Source organism: Phocoena phocoena, chromosome X, assembly GCF_963924675.1.
Source record: "Phocoena phocoena chromosome X, mPhoPho1.1, whole genome shotgun sequence".
NCBI classification, from domain to species: Eukaryota; Metazoa; Chordata; class Mammalia; order Artiodactyla; family Phocoenidae; genus Phocoena; species Phocoena phocoena.
The window spans coordinates 117409620-117428150 of record NC_089240.1 but is presented as its reverse complement, the minus strand read 5'-3'; the positions used below and the strand labels follow the sequence as shown (position 1 = coordinate 117428150).

General features: G+C 39.0%; 1 protein-coding gene across 4 annotated transcripts in view; it reads left to right on the top strand.

Annotated features, from left to right (window-relative positions):
• MCF2 (MCF.2 cell line derived transforming sequence) overlaps nt 1-12221 on the top strand; it is a 97597-nt gene extending 85376 nt beyond the window's left edge. For all 4 annotated transcript variants that reach the window (XM_065901276.1, XM_065901272.1, XM_065901275.1 and 1 more), the window contains 6 exons: nt 2828-2920; nt 4406-4484; nt 5047-5110; nt 8477-8586; nt 10161-10270; nt 12189-12221. In XM_065901276.1, the coding sequence (XP_065757348.1) occupies nt 2828-2920; nt 4406-4484; nt 5047-5110; nt 8477-8586; nt 10161-10270; nt 12189-12221 (489 nt within the window). The remainder of the gene's footprint in view (nt 1-2827; nt 2921-4405; nt 4485-5046; nt 5111-8476; nt 8587-10160; nt 10271-12188) is intronic.
• The last annotated feature ends 6310 nt before the right edge of the window (nt 12222-18531 follow it).

Sequence of the window (18531 nt, the reverse complement as noted above, 5' to 3'; positions counted from 1 at the left end):
CATCGGCAGGCAGACTCTCAACCACTGCGCCACCAGGGAAGCCCCCCCATTTAGTTTTAATTTATATAAATAGTATTCTGTTATAATTGTCATTTTCTTTCTTTTTTTGATCCCAGAAACTATTTTCAAGATACAGTTATGTTACTGTTTTATACCCAATATCTTGTTTCTAACTGCTTCACGGCAGTTCAACCTAGCTACATTTTTTTGTTGGTGTTGTTATTGTGAATCAAGATCAGTTTTTTTTTTTTGGCTGTGCCACGTGGCATGTGGGATCCTAGTTCCCTGACCAGGGATCAAACCCGTGCCCCCGGCATTGGAAGTGCAGTGTTACCCACTGGACTGCCAGGGAAGTCCAAGATCAATTTTTTCATAATACTGACCCAAGAAGTAACTATTATATATCCCAGATACAGAAATAAAAGTCTTTTTTCTTCAGTTTTATAACATGGACTTTTCATTTAATATATCAAGTGCTTTCCCTCCCAATATTCAAGTCGTTTTTTTTTTTTTTTTTTTTGCGGTAGGCGGGGCTTTCACTGTTGTGGAGCACAGGCTCCGAACGCGCAGGCTCAGCGGCCATGGCTCACGGACCCAGCCGCTCCGCGGCATGTGGGATCTTCCCAGACCAGGGCACGAACCCGCGTCTCCTGCATCGGCAGGCAGACTCTCAACCACTGCGCCACCAGGGAAGCCCCAAGTAGTTTTTTTTTAATAGATCTTTATTGGAGTATAATTGCTTCACAATACTGTGTTAGTTTCTGTTGTACAGCAAAGTGAATCAGCCATATACATACATATGTCCCCATATCCCCTCCCTCTTGGGCCTCCCTCCCACCCTCCCTATCCCACCTCTCTAGGTCATCGTAAAGCACCGAGCCGATCTGCCTAATAAAAGTCTTAAGATAGGTAGTTATTGGTTATAATCCCAGAGTTCTGACCCCCTGGGTGACTTTTAACAAGGTAGTTGACATCTTCTCACTACCCTGAAGACAGAAAATCAGGTTAAAAGTTGGGGCCCTGAGCACTTGATACAGCAAGATGTCTTCAGATAAAATGCTTTAAAATAAAGAAAATATATTCATAGCTACCAGAAATCATCAGTGAAAATGTGCAGGGTGAGGCGGAGACCACAGTTAGGGTATAACTGTAGAATCAGCCTCGTTCTTTTATATATATTATTTATTATATAATATATCATATAACTATATTCATATAGTTAGAGCTTTAACTCTGCCTCTAGGTTCTAAAGGTAAGTTTTCATGGTATAGTAAATATTTAATAAGTAGAATAAAAACCTTTTGATAAAACCTTTATATTGTGTTATTTGAGTAAATATCTACAATCCATGAATTACAAATGGATTGGATTACAGTGGATCATTTGTAGTGAATTGTTTAGAACTAAGAACAGTGTTGTCTGATAGAGATCATGGTTAGGTTTCCAGAGTAACTCAAAAAAGCTCATTTACTCTATAATGCTGTGCTCTATGTATACAATGAAAAATGGCAAAACCATTGCTATTCAAATAAGGGAAAGTTGAGAAAGCAAACTCATACTTTTAAAAACTCATCATGTTATCTAAGCCTTTAGTGCATGCTATTTAATCCTTATATCAACTCTATGAAATAGGTACTCTTCCCACTTTATAGTTGAGGAAACTGAAATTCAGAAAAGCGCATGGGCTTTCCATCTTATGCTGTTAAAACAAAACCATGTATTGAAACAAAATCAATTTAAATAGAGATTGAATATGAGATTATTGTTTATCTTAAAACCTGATGTTTGAGCAAAAGTAGGTTAGTTAGAGTGGTTGAGTAGGAATGTAAAGATATTTTTGGATATTCTGAAAGTAACTTCTGGGTACATTCAGGGTAGATGTCACAGGCTCTTTCATTTCTAAGTATAATCCTTTTTCTTTTCCTTGATATGGGGATCTCACTAGCACTACTTTAAATGCTTATCAGCTCTAATTAGGGTCATTTGGGAGGCATGTAAATGGAACAGAGAGTGAGATATTCCTTTAGTTAATTAGGGAAGGATTGAAAGGAAAGAGAAGGCAGAAGGAAACTAAGAGAGAATGTGTGTACAAGGGAGTGAAGTTGCTCAAAATGAAATTAACCAAGCTACTAGCAGCACAGGATGAAAGAAAATGGAAGAGTTTGTGCTTTGCACAATCATATGAAAGAGAATAAAAACTATGGTAGGGAAGGGATATTGCATACCTAATTTTCACTGGCTACAAGAAGACATCACTGTCCCATGACAGGTTGTTTCCTAGAGAGGCCAAGAGATTGGTGGAAATAGAGGGGATTTCTGTGTACCTGGTTGGTTCTCCCCTGACCCATAAATTGGATGTCTATAACTTGTAGCGCTTCTATAGACATACGTAGTAATTTGTGAGATTAACTTATCTGGCATAAAGTTATTAAAAAGAACCATTTAAATTAATTTTGGATGACCTTTTCCACAATGTTCAATTAGTTTTACTTCTGTGTTTGACACAATAATTTGTTTTTATACTGTACAGTTAATTTATAATGGAATTCAATCTTGCATGGACTACTTGGATGCTCAGATTTGAAACATTTGTTTCACTCACTGGAATGGAGCATGTAGTCTGTACTATATGAGTGCATAGTTTAATGAAAGCGTATAAACACTCAGGTCTCTGATTGTATTTATCATTTCATATTCTTTGATTATAAAACATATATTTTGCAGAAGTGAGAAATTCTGTTTCATTTAGAATATGATGGGGGTAGATTTAATGTAATTTCATTTTCCTAATAAAATGCTCATGAAAATGGTGACTCATTTATTGTAGATGGATGAAGTTGGAATCACTGAATATGTAAAAGGAGACAACCGCAAGTTTGAAATCTGGTATGCTGGGAAGGAAGAAGTTTATATTGTCCAGGTTGGTCACTTAAGAGTTATTCTAGAAACCATAACCTGCCTTAAGATACAAAAGTCTGAATTTACAGACAAAAATAATTTTGGTTACATTACAAAAGTTCTCAGTCCTTTCCTGTAGGTTACCTAAATATTATTTGATTATTATTCTTTGTGATGCAATTAAACATTTTCTCAGTTACCAAGTTTTCTTTTTTTTCTTTTATTGAAGTATAGTTGCTGTATAATATTATGTATTACAGGTGTACAATATAGTGATTCACAATTGTTAAAGGTTATACTCCATTTATAGTTATTATAAAATATTAGCTATATTCCCTGTGCTGTACAATATATCCTTGTAGCTCATTTTATACCTAATAGTTTGTACCTGTTAATCCCCTACTGCCATATTGCCCCTTCCCCCTTCCCTCTCCCCACTGGTAACCACTAGTTTGTTCTCTGTATCTGTGAGTCTGCTTCTTTTTTGTTATATTCACTAGTTTGTTTATTTTTTAGATTCCATATATAATCTCTAGGTCCATCTGTGTTGCTGCAAATGGCATTATTTCATACTTTTTTATGGCTGAGTAGTATTCCATTGTATATATGTACCATATCTTCCAAATCCGTTCATCTGTCAATGGACACTTAGGTTACTTCCATGTCTTGGCAGAAGTTTTCTTTAACTTGAGATATGTCTGTGATGCTTTCTATGGCTTTAAGTTTTCACCACGACACCAGGAGACTTATCAACAAGAGCTGATAGCCAAGAGCTTGGCCGGTGCTTCTCTGTCCCCGTCAAGTCTCTTGAGTTACAGATTTATAACAGTTCTGAGTTCCTCTTGTGCTCAGCATTCAGAGAGGACCTGATTACGAGACAGGGCGATGTGATGATTCAGATCGGATTGTTTTTTCTAAAGAATGTGGTTAAAGTCCTGGCCAGACGTGCTGTAAGCTTCAACCTGTCTCACGGAAGAAGAGAGGAATTAGAACGTTTCAAGAGATTATTGTCATTTCAAAGAGTCTTTTTTTTTGGCCATACCACATGGCTTTCAGGATCTTAGTTCCCTGACCAGGGATCGAACCCCGGCCCTCGGCTGTGAAAGCACCGAGTCCTAACCACTGGACCGCCAGGGAAGTCCCTACAATAGATTGTCTTTTCAGAAACAGTAGAAGTTGTTTTGTCTTACCAGAACTAAACATAAAAACATTTATATATTTAAAAGAACCCTCCTACACAGAAAAAATAAGTGAGATTTATATTTCACGCTTCTCTGAGCGTTATTCTTGAAGGCCAATTTCGAAATGCTTTGGGCTGTTATTTCATCTAATCCGATGGCTACTTATTTGCTTCTTAGAAGTTTTAAGAATCAAAATGTTAGAGTTGGATTATGGTGGTTCAGGATGTAAATCGTGTTTGATATACTTAGTGACATTTGTTTTATTATTAAAGCATCGTTCTAAAAAGGAAACATGTCCTCTCCCCCCCTGCTTTTTAAATCTTTAGGCTTCAAATGTAGATGTGAAGATGACGTGGTTAAAAGAAATCAGAAATATTTTGTTGAAGCAACAGGAACTTATGACAGGTAAGTTCAAGCACGCATTCTCCAGAACAAGAAGTACAAGAACAGCTCAGTGACTCAGATTCTGTGATAATTTTTACAGGGAATGGGGCTGATATTTACTTTCTACTATTTATAATGAAATGGTTTGCTCAACTCATTAGTAGGAGATCAAGATGCAGGAGGCTGTTTAAACTATTTTGGAGAATGAATTTTACAATGGAAGATGAGCTCTAGTGCCTGAGAAGCAGTGGTGCAGTGATAGAGCAATCTGAATGTGTTAATTCTAAATGCTTCCCATGAGGCAACTCTGCTTAGGACCTCAGTAATCAGTGCTTGGTAATGTTGGCCTGGGGGTGGTGCTAGTTCTAAAGTTGAATTTCTTGAATAAAATATTACATGGTTCGACCCTTTTCTATATTCCAAATTCAGACTGGCCTTCCCTCTGGCTGTTTCAAGTCTGTGAAGGTGAACTCAAATGGGATTGGGGTGTGTGTGTGTGCATATGTGAAGGTCATTGGTCCTCAAGGAAGTAAGAAGTGTGGCTTCCGAACAATGCTTGTATAATCTTTGTTTTATTTCACAGTTAAAAAACAAGAACAACATAATCAGTTAACAGAACAGAATAATCTTTCTTCTCAGCGGAATGAGTAAGTGATTATACTTTAAGAAATACCACTCTCCAATCTTCTGTTTTCCGTATACAACATGAAACAATGTAATTAAGCTATCAGACAAAAATTACCTGGCCTTTTAGCAATAACTCATCAAATTCTATAAACATATTTTCTCAGTTCTGTCCTTGGACTTGGAGCCTGATAGTCCTTAGTAGTTATCCCACTGTTCCCCTGATGTTAAAAAGAATATAAGGGGGCTTCCCTGGCGGCGCAGTGGTTGAGAGTCCGCCTGCCGATGCAGGAGACGCGGGTTCGTGCCCCGGTCCGGGAAGATCCCACATGCCGCGGAGCGGCTGGGCCCGTGAGCCATGGCCGCTGAGCCTGTGTGTCCGGAGCCTGTTGCTCCGCAACAGGAGAGGCCACAACAGTGAGAGGCCCGCATACAGCAAAAAAAAAAAAAAAAAAAAAAGGATATAAGGAAGTGCCTTTGTTCAGGGAAACATCTTGACCCGGTCCACGTGTGGATGGCGTCAAGAAAGAAGAAATTAACACATCCCCTCCCCCAGGAGATGTTTTGCAAGACTGATGGCCCTTTTTACTTTACTTCCTCCCCGCCTCTCACTATTATGCCTTTTTACTTTATTTCCCTCTCGGATTCTATAAAAGAAACTGGCATCCAGACCCTGATAAGATGGTTATTTTGAGACATTAGTCTGCCATCTTCTCGGTCTGCCAGCTTTCCAAATAAAGTCATCTTCCTTGCCTCAAACAAAAAAATAGTCTGGGCTAATTTTTAAACACGATTATAAGTGCTTTGTTCTCAGTATACCCTGGGGGGAGTTGCATGTAGGCTGCTAGCAAAAGCGGCTACACTCATGGCTTTCTCTTCAAAATATTTCTGGGCACTTTCAATATGATTGGAGAAGGAGAGGTATAAGAATGATGAAGTACTGGCAGCTAATACTGGCCTGCAACTTTGTGGTCCCTTGATGGAGACCACTTGCTGGTGACTTGGCCTCTCTGTGTAGCTAGAGAGGAGGTCTGGATCCCGGGGGCGGGGGCTGTGGGGCGGGGGCTGTGCCTGGGCACAACCACGACGTCTTTGAGGAAGGCAGCCGTCCTCAATGATAGCTTTGCTGCTGGTTTAGAGATGTGGCCATTGTATTCCGCCTCTAGGAATCTTAAAAGGTGGAGTTTCCATACAACATTTACATATATGCAGAAAGAATCCTCACGGTGATTCCAAGGCCTTGGCACAGAAATTCACCGCACAGCATCTGCATGATGTAGGGTCATTGAAGGACTTATTAAAAGTACTCTTTTTCAATGGTACAGATGAACTTATTTACAAAACAGTAATAGAGTCACAGATGTAGAAAATAAACTTACTGTTACGGGGTGGGGGGGAGGTGAGGGAGGGATAAATTGGGGGATTGGGACTGACATATACATACGACTATAGATAAAATAGATAACTAATAAGGACTTACCGGCCAGGGAGCTCTACTCAATACTATCTAATGACCTATCTGGGAAAAGAGTCTAAAAAGGAGTGGATATATGTATATGTATGACTGATTCACTGTGCTGTACAGCAGAAACTAACACAGCATTGGAAATCAACTGTACTCCAATGAAAATAAAAATACTCTTTTTCTCTGTTGCATATCATCTTTCACAGGTAGCTAAGATCAGGTGCAAAGTATGTTGATTCATCTGAGGCTTTAGGAGAACCATTTTAGTTTATTTTTTATTTATTTATTTTTGGCTGCGTTGGGTCTTTGTTGCTGCGGACAGGCTTTCTGTAGTTGAGGCGAGCGGGGGCTACTGTTCGTTGCAGTGCGCGGGCTTCTCACTGCGGTGGCTTCTCTTGTCGCAGAGCACGGGCTCTAGGCGCACAGCCCTCGGTAGTTGTGGCACACGGGCTTAGTTGCTCCACGGCATGTGAGATCTTCCCGGACCAGGCCTCGAACCTGTGTCCCCTGCATTGGCAGGTGGATTCTTAACCACTGCGCCACCAGGGAAGCCGCAGGAGAACCATTTTAAAGTCACGGTGGAAGTCTTTATTTTCCATGGTTCACAATACTCAGTGTTTTATCATGTATTCTGGAAGTAAAGTCTTTAGATTTCATGGAGCAATTGACTCTATAGGAGCTGATACAACTCAACAGTATTAATCAGATTGAGGTTTCATTGTCATTCATATACACTTTGCCTAATTCATTGAAGTTAAAAGTTCATAGAACAGTAGGGGTTTTTTTTTTTTGTTTATATTTTTCCAACTTATTGAGTTATAGTTGACAATTAAAATTATATACGTTTAAAGAGTACAATTTGAGGGGGCTTCCTTGTTGGCGCAGTGGTTGAGAGTCCGCCTGCCGATGCAGGGGATGCGGGTTCGTGCCCCGGTCTAGGAAGATCCCACATGCCATGGAGTGGCTGGGCCCATGAGCCATGGCCACTGAGCCTGCGCATCCGGAGCCTGTGCTCCTCAATAGGAGAGGCCACAGCAGTGAGAGGCCTGCGTACGGCAAAAAAAAAAAAAAAAAAAAAAAAAAGTACATTTTGATACCATATGCTAACACATATATGTGGAATCTAAAAAAAAAAAAAGGTTCTGAAGAACCTAGGGGCAGGACAGGAATAAAGATGCAGACGTAGAGAATGGACCTGAGGACATGGGGAGGGGGAAGGGTAAGCTGGGACGAAGTGAGAGAGTGGCATGGACATATATACACTACCAAATGTCAAATAGATAGCTAGTGGGAAGCAGCCGCATAGCACAGGGAGATCAGCTCTTGCTTTGTGACCACCTAGAGGGGTGGGATAGGGAGGGTGGGAGGGAGATGCAAGAGGGAAGAGATATGGGGATATATGTATATGTATAGCTGATTTCACTTTGTTATACAGCAGAAACTAACACACCATTGTAAAGCAATTATACTCCAATAAAGATATTTTTAAAAAAGAGTACAATTTGATGATTTGACATACATATACACTGTGAAATAATCAACACAATCAAGCTAATTGACATATCTATCACCTCACATAGTTATCCTTTTTTGTGTCTGTGGTGAGAACATTTAGCATTTACCTCTTAGCAAATTTTGGGTATACAATATAATATGAAACAGGGATTTTAAACAATATACCTGCCTTGGGTCCAGAAAGGAGCCTTTTCTTTCCATGCTGGCTTGGATCCCAGGATTAAAGCTTTTGTATATTATGAGCTGTTATCACAGAGACTTAAATAAGGGGGAAAATCAGCTCTGTTTGAAAGGATTCTTAGACTATGTTCTTAACACATGGTATTAGTAGAAGAAATACCATTTAAAATTTCTTATTACTCTTAAACTGAAAAAAAGCTTACCAGTTTTTACATATTTACTATTTCAGAAGGCAACAGGGAGCTTTTATAGGTGCTGAGGAAACTGACTTGGAGCACACCAGCGCTATGGTGGAAGTTGGTGAGGCCATCGCGTCAGTTCGGGCAGAAGCAAATACAGGTATGTGTAGTGCTCATCTGAAGGCAGAATTCATGGCTGTGCAAACTGTTTCCTCCCGTTGTTAATTTGAGAAATCTACCCATCTATTCACTTTATATGGAGAAAACAAAGTTAACCCATTTTTAGACGACTCTTCTGTCCTGTGTATATGCAAGATACTCAGCTGAGCAGAGGTTGTCAAAGTGTGGTCCGTGGACCAGTAGCTTCAGCATCACCTGGGAACTTGTTACGAAGGCAAATGCTCTGGCTCCATCCCAGACCTTCTGAATCAAAAACTCTGGGAGTGAGACCCAGCCAGCTGTAATGTAACAAGTTCTTCATGTGATTCTTTCTGGAACCTTCTCAAGTTTGGGAGCCCCTCCTACACAGGATACAGAGGTGAATAAAACACATCCTGCATCAAGGGATGCACACCTGCTTGACTCACTCTAAGTTTAATGAATAGAAAAGAGTCATTTACAACCCAGGAATATTTCTTTTTATTTTTCAAATTGGGCCATTTAAAGGGATTTAAAACAATTTGTTTAATTTAACAAACATAGCAGCCTGTGTGCCAGGAACTGTGCAGTACTCTGGGCATACAGTCTAACTGAGATACGCTCAGCTGCCATCCCCACGAAGCTAGGAGTGTAGAAAGATAATGCAACAAGCAATGAAAATTGAATTTGATAGTGTGATAACAGGCAGGGCGCTTCCGAAGCACCTGCAAGGGTCACCTCAACAGCTCTGGGATCAACAGCATAGACTTCCCTGAAGAAATGCCTAACGGGGTGCCTGATACTCAATGCTTAAATATGATGTTCCTTAATCTGGAAGACTTCTCTACTAGCTGAGGAGAAACAAGGAACAACAACCTTGCTCAGCTTCAGTTCTCCATTTACGTGTCACTTCCCTCAGGTCATCTATACTGTGGCCCCCTGAGCCATCAGGAGAGAGCCTAGTACCACTGCCTTCATTTGACAGATGAGGAAACCAAGTCAGAGAAAGTTAACATGACTCTCCCAAGGTTACATGAATAGTTTAGCGTGGCCAAGATGAAATGCTGTGTCGTTTCTCTGCCTACATCAGATTGCTTCTCCCATACCAGTTCAATGCATTTTATTAATTAAGCATCTCTTGCAGGCAGGTCCTTATGAGACACACAATGTGTAACACATGGTTCCTGCCTAATAAAAGAGATACGACAAGTCCGAAATACCAATATTACCAGGTAGAATGTTATAAGTGCTATTTAAGTGGGACCAAGAAGAATGCTATAGAAAGAATTTTTGGAAGAGATGATTTTCTATAAGAAGGGGTAAATGTTCTCTGGAATGTTATTTAACTTCTTATTATCTGTAATAACTCCCACCACCCCCAACAGGAAACTATTCTGAAAAGTAAAAGAAGTGTAGATATTCTAGGCCCTTTCTGAAATATCAGAAATTCTAAACTAGTACAAGCTAATTGGAGGTTTTATTACAAAAGGTATTATTCTTGGACCATTGAAGGGTATGGCCTTGATTATTACACTTCATTTTACTTCTCTCCTTGTGGTGGACCAGTAACTGCCACCCTCCATGTTTTTCTTACAGTTTGGACTGAGATGTCGTCACCTGCAGAAACCTCTGTCGAGCCTGAGGAATGGTCCAGTAACTATTTCTACTCTTCTTATGATGACAATGAAGAAGAAAGGCCTCTAATGGTTAGTAATGACATATTAAGATAAATAAAAACCCTTCAAGCAATTTTATTGATGAAATAGGTGAGGCACATTGGGGCAGTCCTTTGTCAGTATCCTTGAGGTCATGAGGTCATTTCCACAGCCAAAAGATTTGAAGCAAGTCTTACTGTGAACATTCAGTAAGCACTTTTATCTCTGTGAGAACTTGTTTGAGCTCTACATGGAGCTCCTACTGAAGTTGATGAGATAGTCAATCATTCCAAGTCCCATATCGTGACCAATTTTATCTTTAATTGAGCTTCACCACTCTGTTTTCAATCTGGGCATGTGAGATAAAATCAGAGCACAAAGGAGGTTCAGATATACTTAGAAATCAGTTTAGATTCCAGATTAGAAAGTATAGGAAATAAACGTTACACATTAAAAACTATTTAATACCATCTGGGGAATATATTTTAGTGGGCTGTCAAAAAACATGCTAATGCTACAGATCTCAGCATATCACAGCAAGAGGGCACCCCATGAAAGTAAAGGTTGCTTTAGGGTAAAAGGAAGTGTTTTATAGAAGAACTAGTTTGCAGTGTTGTTAGGATCCTGGTGGATTATTACAGGGGAGTTAGGACTGTTTAGGATAAATCTCCAATTTTCTGAAGTCACCAGGGTGGAGGGTGGGAACGATGCTTTGTAGTGGACTGTTCCTTGGTGCTTTTCAGAGGAATAAATTCAGTTTGGCAGTTCTGGTGTTGGGGTAAGGGAGTAATGGCATGGAGAATCCAAAAGCTGCATCGACGCTGGAATGCTTTCTTTTAAAAAGCAACAGAATATTCTTTCCACTAATAAGACAGTGACCATAATTCATATTTGTATGGTCGTTTACAGTTTTCAAAGTGATTTCACACGGAATATTCATAGTCTTAGTGAGGCTTTATTCCCTCCAACTGGTGGAGGAGGAGACCGAAGCTCAGAGCTGGTAAGAGTTTTGTCCAGCGTTTGTTGTCTAGACTGGCAGTGCTCAAACGTTTTAATGAATTTACATTTTTGAAACCAAAAAAATCTAGTGAGAAGAGTGGCATTTGAAATATTTTTGCAGCCTAAAAAATAAAAAGTAAATAAGGGACTTCCCTGGCGGCCGGTGGTTAGGACTCTGCGCTTCCACTGCAGGGGGCATGGGTTCGACCCCTGGTCAGGGAAGTGGTATCCCGCAAGCTGCACAGTGCAACCAATAAAAATAATAACAATAAATGAAATATTTTTGCAAATTTCTTTAACATCTGGCTTCAGAAAAGACAGCTGGATTCTCATGTTTGTGTTTGCATTCAATCTGTTGTGCTATCACACATTCGGTGGCCTCTTGAAAACTCCCCTGTAGACTTGTGAGAGGATGAGAGTGAAAAAGGCAAATAATATATTTAGCTTTGACCCTTGCAGACCCTTGGAACTCCCAACGGTCAGCCTCCCAAACTTTGAGAATTGCTGATTTAGACGAATAAATAAAAAGAACTTCATTTCCTGAAGTAACATGATCTGAGGACAGGAGGGGTCGTTGTTCAGATGTGAGCAGTAAGTCAAGGGAAGCCAGTTGGGATTTCAATGTTTGCTGTAAATGATGCTCTATGAAGGGATTGTCAAGAACCGAGAAAGCCTTCAGTAAGCATTTTTCCAGCTATGGTGTCAGAAAATAAAGCAAATATGCAAAATTGATGAATGCTTTCATCATAGGGGATGGGAATGTAGAAAAACCTGCTAGCTCTCTTCTCCCAAGAATTCCCTGAGTTGTGCTGCTAAGGAAAACATACAAGGGACAATATAGTGCATTCCATACCCCCTCAATTAAATAACCCCCAACCTAAAAAGCAAAACAGGTTGGAATGAGCTGATCTTTTAGCCTCGCTTTATCAAGTCAAAAACAAGAAATTAATGGGTGCTGCTTCCCTTGTAGAGGCCCGTGTCGGAGATGGCTGTCCTATTTTAATGAAGCTACTCTGTTAAATGGCAAGTAGCTCTTTCCTGCCTGCTCCTCGGCCCATTTGATAAAAATACTGCTCAAAAGACGTTCAGCCCGAGTGATGCGGATAATGTTTTCAGGTTAATTCCTTTGGACGTGCAAAGAATCAACACCACATAATTATTTCTTTCCTTTTATTTTAAAAAAGTTTTAATTATGGTACTCTTACTCTTTAAAATCATATATTCAATGTGTAAGATGCTGTGCTGGAAAAATTCTCATCTCAGAATACGTTTGGACTTGAAGATTACTATTTCTTCTCTGTCTACCTTGTAACCAAATGCAATCAGTGTGCCTTGGATTATTTAGCTTATTAATGAATCAAGTTAAAATTATAGCTGCAAAAAGATTAAGGCCAAGTAAAGCACAACATTATGGTTTAATATGCTTTTGTTGGACTCAGCTTTTGTGCCCCTTATTTTTACCTGTGCAAAACGATAACAAAGCACAGGAATCCTTTTGGGGGCGTTAGTAAATCTTTGTTCAGGGCCATTGCCTTTTTTATGTGCCAAGATAATTATTTTTAATGAGAGTAGTTTACAAATAACAGTATTTAAAAATTATTTTCATGCTTGTTTTTTTTCTGGATTTATGTTTATTATTCATGTAACTTAAATCAGTTGTGCTCTGTTATTTTCTGTGTAGTTCATGCTGTAATGCTCTTTTTGCAAATAAAAATTAATTCTTCAGGTTAAATAAACACATGTCCTGCTTTTTTTCTTTTTGCCATCACAAACTGCTCTATGTTTGTTTGTTACTGCAAAGCTGCTACAGCTAACCACATTTACCATTGAAGTAAAGAATGAAGTCTGTACGTCACAGAACAGGCACTTACGCAAGTAGTTTTGCATTCAAATTCGTAATGTCATTTTTCAAAACAACCTTACAGTCTCCAGGCAAATATAAAGCCCTAGCAGATTGCAGGAAGAGAGGCTCAGAAGACCTCCTGATTAGAAATGGAGATGTCATTCAGCTTCTCCATGAGGATGCTGAGGGTCAATGGTAGGTGAATTCTCCATGACTATGTTGACCTCCGCCTGGGGCACACGGATATCTAATCAATTGTTCTGCTTTACTTGTATCTTTGTTATACAGTCTCGAGAAGCAGAAATAACACATTTCTTATCGGTGTTTCATTTTCATTGCTTCAGCCATGTCTATATAGCTCACTGAAAGGAATGTTAACCTTTGGTGAGTGAAAAATGCTTTGAGAGAATGAAATGCTATGAGTCTGCATGCTCTTTTGTGGTTTACCTTTGGCTCAGATGTTTCAGCTGATACATCAGGCTTTGTAATGGCTACAGATCACATTACATTAGGTCGTTTAAGTCATTCATTAATTCATCACATGTTTAATGAATGCCCACTATGTGCCAGGGACCATGTTCGCTACTTTACAACATAACCACACTTTGCTTTATCAGTTCGAATACTGACTTTTTAGTCTTATCATTCTATCCTCATGCGTTTGACTTTATACAGCACTGATTGCAAAGATGCTTCTGCCAGATATGCTGTTTAATTATAGAGAGAGAACCCAAAGCAAGAAGGAAATATTATTTGGAAGAGGACTGAATGAAACTTCCATAAAGCTTTTGGAAATTTTATATGAAATAATTCTGCCTTCATTGTGTCAAGAACTTTAACTGAAGTGCTACATTGACTGTGTACTCTGACCCTAAAGGGGGAAGAGTGTACACCTGACGGTGAAATTAATGATGGATCATTAACATAATAACCATTTTTGCTAGTGAGCTAAGTCTTTTGTAGATTACTCAGAGGACTCAAGCACAGTGTCATGAAGGTCTTTGAATATGTGCAATAGTTTGTGAAAATCTGAGCTTTAATGCAATGTATATGTTAATTTTATTACCTTATATTACCATTATTGGCTACTAATTAGTTTATTATTTAGGTTGGTGAAAAATCTAAACAGAAGAAAAGAAGATCTGATTCCAGGGAACAGTTTGCAGGGGTTTTTTTTGTTTGTTTCTTTTAATTAATTTATTTATTTTTGGCTGCGTTGGGTCTTTGTCAGTGCGTGCAGGCTTTCTCCGGTTGCGGCGAGCGGGGGCTGCTCTGTTGCGGTGCGCGGGCTTCTCATTGCGGTGGCTTCTCTTGTTGTGGAGCATGGGCTCTAGGTGCCTGGGCTTCAGGAGTTGTGGCTCACGGGCTCTGGAGCGCAGGCTCAGTAGTTGTGGCACACGGGCTTAGTTGCTCCGCGGCATGTGGGATCTTCCCAGACCAGGGATCGAACCCATGTCCCTTTCATTGGCAGGTGGAATCTTAACCACTGTGCCACCAGGGAAGCCCCAGTTTGCAGGTTTTAATCGGTGACTATAGGTTTCAGAATGCCAAAGTTACAGGTATAATATGAACTTGACTGTATGCTATTTGTTTAAAGGCTAAAAATCTTAAAGCTCCACCAAATATGTAATTGGCATAGGGTAAGAACCTCTCTGCACTTAGAAATAGAGCTGCAAGCATATTATGTTAGCTAGGATTTAATTTTTTCCCTTAATAGTTTTAAATTAATGAACAGAGATGTTTTAAACATGTTAAACTTTTCTCTACAAGGTTGATAGGTTTGAAAGGAAGTTTCATGTACAGTGCTGTCTTACAAGAGATCCTTCAGAACTAAATACTGATGATATGATTTTAAGGAACCAGCCTTACTGTCCAAGGATGCTTCACCAGTGTGTTTTTACTCAGTTCTAAGAGCATGTATTTCCTTACGGTAGGTTTCTGCTACACGTTTGTGCATGCGCGTGCGCACGCACACGCACACAAACATACCCTGTGTCTGTTCCCAAGACTTAATGTGTGAAGATATTACGAAGCAATGAGAATGTTCCTTTCTATTAACCCAAGCGTTAGTACATGAAATTTCTGTACACAAACCAGTATTCTTATAAATTTTTCACCTGATACTGAGCTATCTATAAAAAGGCAGCTCAAAAACAACAACAGCAACAGATTTGTTTGTAAGCAAGATTATTATTATCATATGTACATATTTCCTTTGAATTCCTAGTTTTGGACTTGTATTTGAATTCTAGGTGATGTTACCTTGTGTTTAAATGAATCTAATAGGCCAGAAGTAACTTACTTCGTTCTAAATTTCATTTATGACATGAAACAAAATCTAAGGGTGATAGGGCTCAATATAAATATTGGGTCACATGGGAATCCCCAAAATAGAGTCACTTCTTGTTTGTGTTTTTGTTTGTTTGTTTGTTTGTTTCTCTAAATCTGGGCCACCTTTCAAAGGTTTTTTTTTTTGGATAATTATTGAATTACTGAATCATTTAGACAGTTAGTAATCAGGAAAGTCTGATAGGCCAACAACCTGAACCAGTTGGCATTTATTCAAAATTGACACCCAACAACTGCAGGATACACCATTATTTTTAAGTATACATGGAACATTCACCAAGATAGATTATACGTTGGATCAAAAAAGAAATAATAAATTTCAGAAGCTAGGAATCATATAAAGTCTCAAAAGATATTATATTAGAAATAGATCATCCCTAAATATTTGGATTATTAAATAATACACATCTAAACAACACGTGGGACAAAGAGGAAATCACAAGAGTAATTATAATGATTTAAAATTGGATGAAAATGAAATGTGACATGTCAAAATTTGGGGATGCAGCTCAAGAGGGAAGGAAATGTGGGGAATTGTATAGCTTTAAATTAAGTACTTGTATTACATGCTTCAAAAGTCAGTATAATTTGCCATATTAATATAATGGATTGGAAAATTATATAATCATTTCAGTAGATACAGAAAAGCACTTGACAAAACTCCATACTCATTCATGATAACAACTCTGACCACACTAGGGATAAAGGGAGTAATGTGTGCTTGTGAAAAATCACAGTTAACCTCATTCTTAATGATGAAATATTGGAAGCTTTTGCCCCTAAGATTGGGAATAAGCCAACGATATTCATTCTCACCGTTTCTATTTAACATTATGTTGGAAGTCCTAGCCAGTGCCATAACTGAAGATAAAGAGATACAGGAACCAAAATACTAGAAAAGAGACAACGCTATCATGCTTAGCAGATCATGTGTACGTATGAAACCATTGGGAATCTCTACACAAAAAGACCCTATTAGAAGTAATAAGTGAATTTTATAAGGCCATGGTATATAAAATAATTATAAAAAATAAACTGTAATTCTATATCCTAGCAACAAAGAATTAGAAAAAAAAGAAATAAAAAATACCATTTACATTAGTAATATAAAATATAAAATAAATATGAATAAATCTAACAACAGATGTCTAAGGCTTCTATACTGACAACCACAAATAATTGCTGGGGTATGTTTAAGATGACCTACTAAAAGGAGAGATATACCATATTCGAGGATTGGAAATCTCATTGTTAAGAAATCCATTGTCCCCAGATTGACAGTTAATGAAGTCAAAATCTCAGCAAGCCCTTTTGGAAGAAAAAATAAAGACAAGTATATTCTGAAACGTATATGGAAGGCAAAAAACAACCTAGAACAGAGGAATCTCAGAAATCTTGAGGATTTACGTACCTGATTTCAAAACCTACTAAAAGGCTACAGTAATGAATACAGTGTGGTATTGGTTTAAGTATAGAAAAATAGAGTTCAAAAATAGACCCACAGGGGGCTTCCCTGGTGGCGCAGTGGTTGAGAGTCTGCCTGCCGATGCAGGGGGCACTGGTTCGTGCCCCGGTCCGGGAAGATCCCACGTGCCGCGGAGCGGCTGGGCCCGTGAGCCATGGCCGCTGAGCCTGCGCGTCCGGAGCCTGTGCTCCGCAACGGGAGAGGCCACAGCAGTGAGAGGCCCGTGTACCGCAAAACAAAAACAAAGAGAAAAGAGAAATAGACCCACAGGGACTTCCCTGGTGGCGCAGTGGTTAAGAATCCGCCTGCCAATGCAGGGCACACGGGTTCGAGCCCTGGTCTGGGAAGATCCTATGTGCCGTGGAGCAACGAAGCCCATGCTCCAGAGCCCGTGAGCCACAACTACTGAGCCCACACGCCACAACCACTGAAGCCCACGCACCTAGAGCCCATGCTCCACAACAAGAGAAGCCCCCCGCGATGAGAAGTCCACGCACCGTAACAAAGAGTAGCCCCCGCTCGCGGCAACTAGAGAAAGCCAGCGCGCAGCAATGAAGACCCAACACAGCCAAAGATAAATAAATAAAATAAAATTTTAAAAGAATTTTAAAAAATAGACCCACATATATATAACTGATTAATGTTTAATCAAGGTGTCGAGTCAACTGAATGGGGAAAGGAAGGTTGTTTTAGCAAATTGTGCAGGAACAACTGGGTATCCACATTAAAAAAAAATGAGCCTCCATCCCTACACCTCACTCCATACACAAAAATTAATTTCAGTTGCATCACAGACCTAAACATAAAAGCTAGAATCATAAAGCTTCTAAAAGCACAGGGCAACATCTTCATGCCTTTGAGCAGTTAACCATTTCTTTCTTGTAAATTATACAGGGCAGAAAAAGTACTAACCATAAAAGAAGAGTATCAGACAAACACAAAGAAACATTGCACATGCTGAATTGAGCACTTTACACTTTAAAAATGTATATGTGTTCGAATAAGGTAAAACCTAAGATAGTGACATTTTGAACACTTTCAAAAGCCAGATAGTTGTAATGAACCATATATTCCCCTCAAATTAACTGACTCCATCTTACACATTAAAGAGTTAAGTTTGAAAATAAATATGGCCAGCTTTCTGCCAACTGCTTTATGCTTATTTAAGTGGTTAATGAGAGAGAGACAAAGAAACACATGAGTCACTTAAAATACGTGCTCAAAGAGCTGTGTAAATTAAATATATAAATCATTTTTAATGAAGCATATTTTATAAACCAATAAAGCCATGAAATAAGAGTGCAGTGTATATACTAGAAAATAATGGCCTTTCTTGTACTCAGGTCTCCAAATTTCAAAATTGAAAACACCAAGTGTATTCATCTAACTCCCATATAATATTAGCATTTGTATTCTACATTAGGAACACTCAGTAGGTTTTCCATAACTTTTATCATCATCATTTTAAATATAGAGCCAGATGTCCTCATAGTTAATTCAGGACAAAGTTAATTACATTCAATTTTAGCTAACAGTAATGCAGGACGTGTAAAATTACATATATGATTAGTTTTAATTTGAAATGATTCCATTACTGTAACTAATCACAGTAGATTTAGGGCTTGTGCTTATTTTTCAGTCAGTGAAGGGCTTACT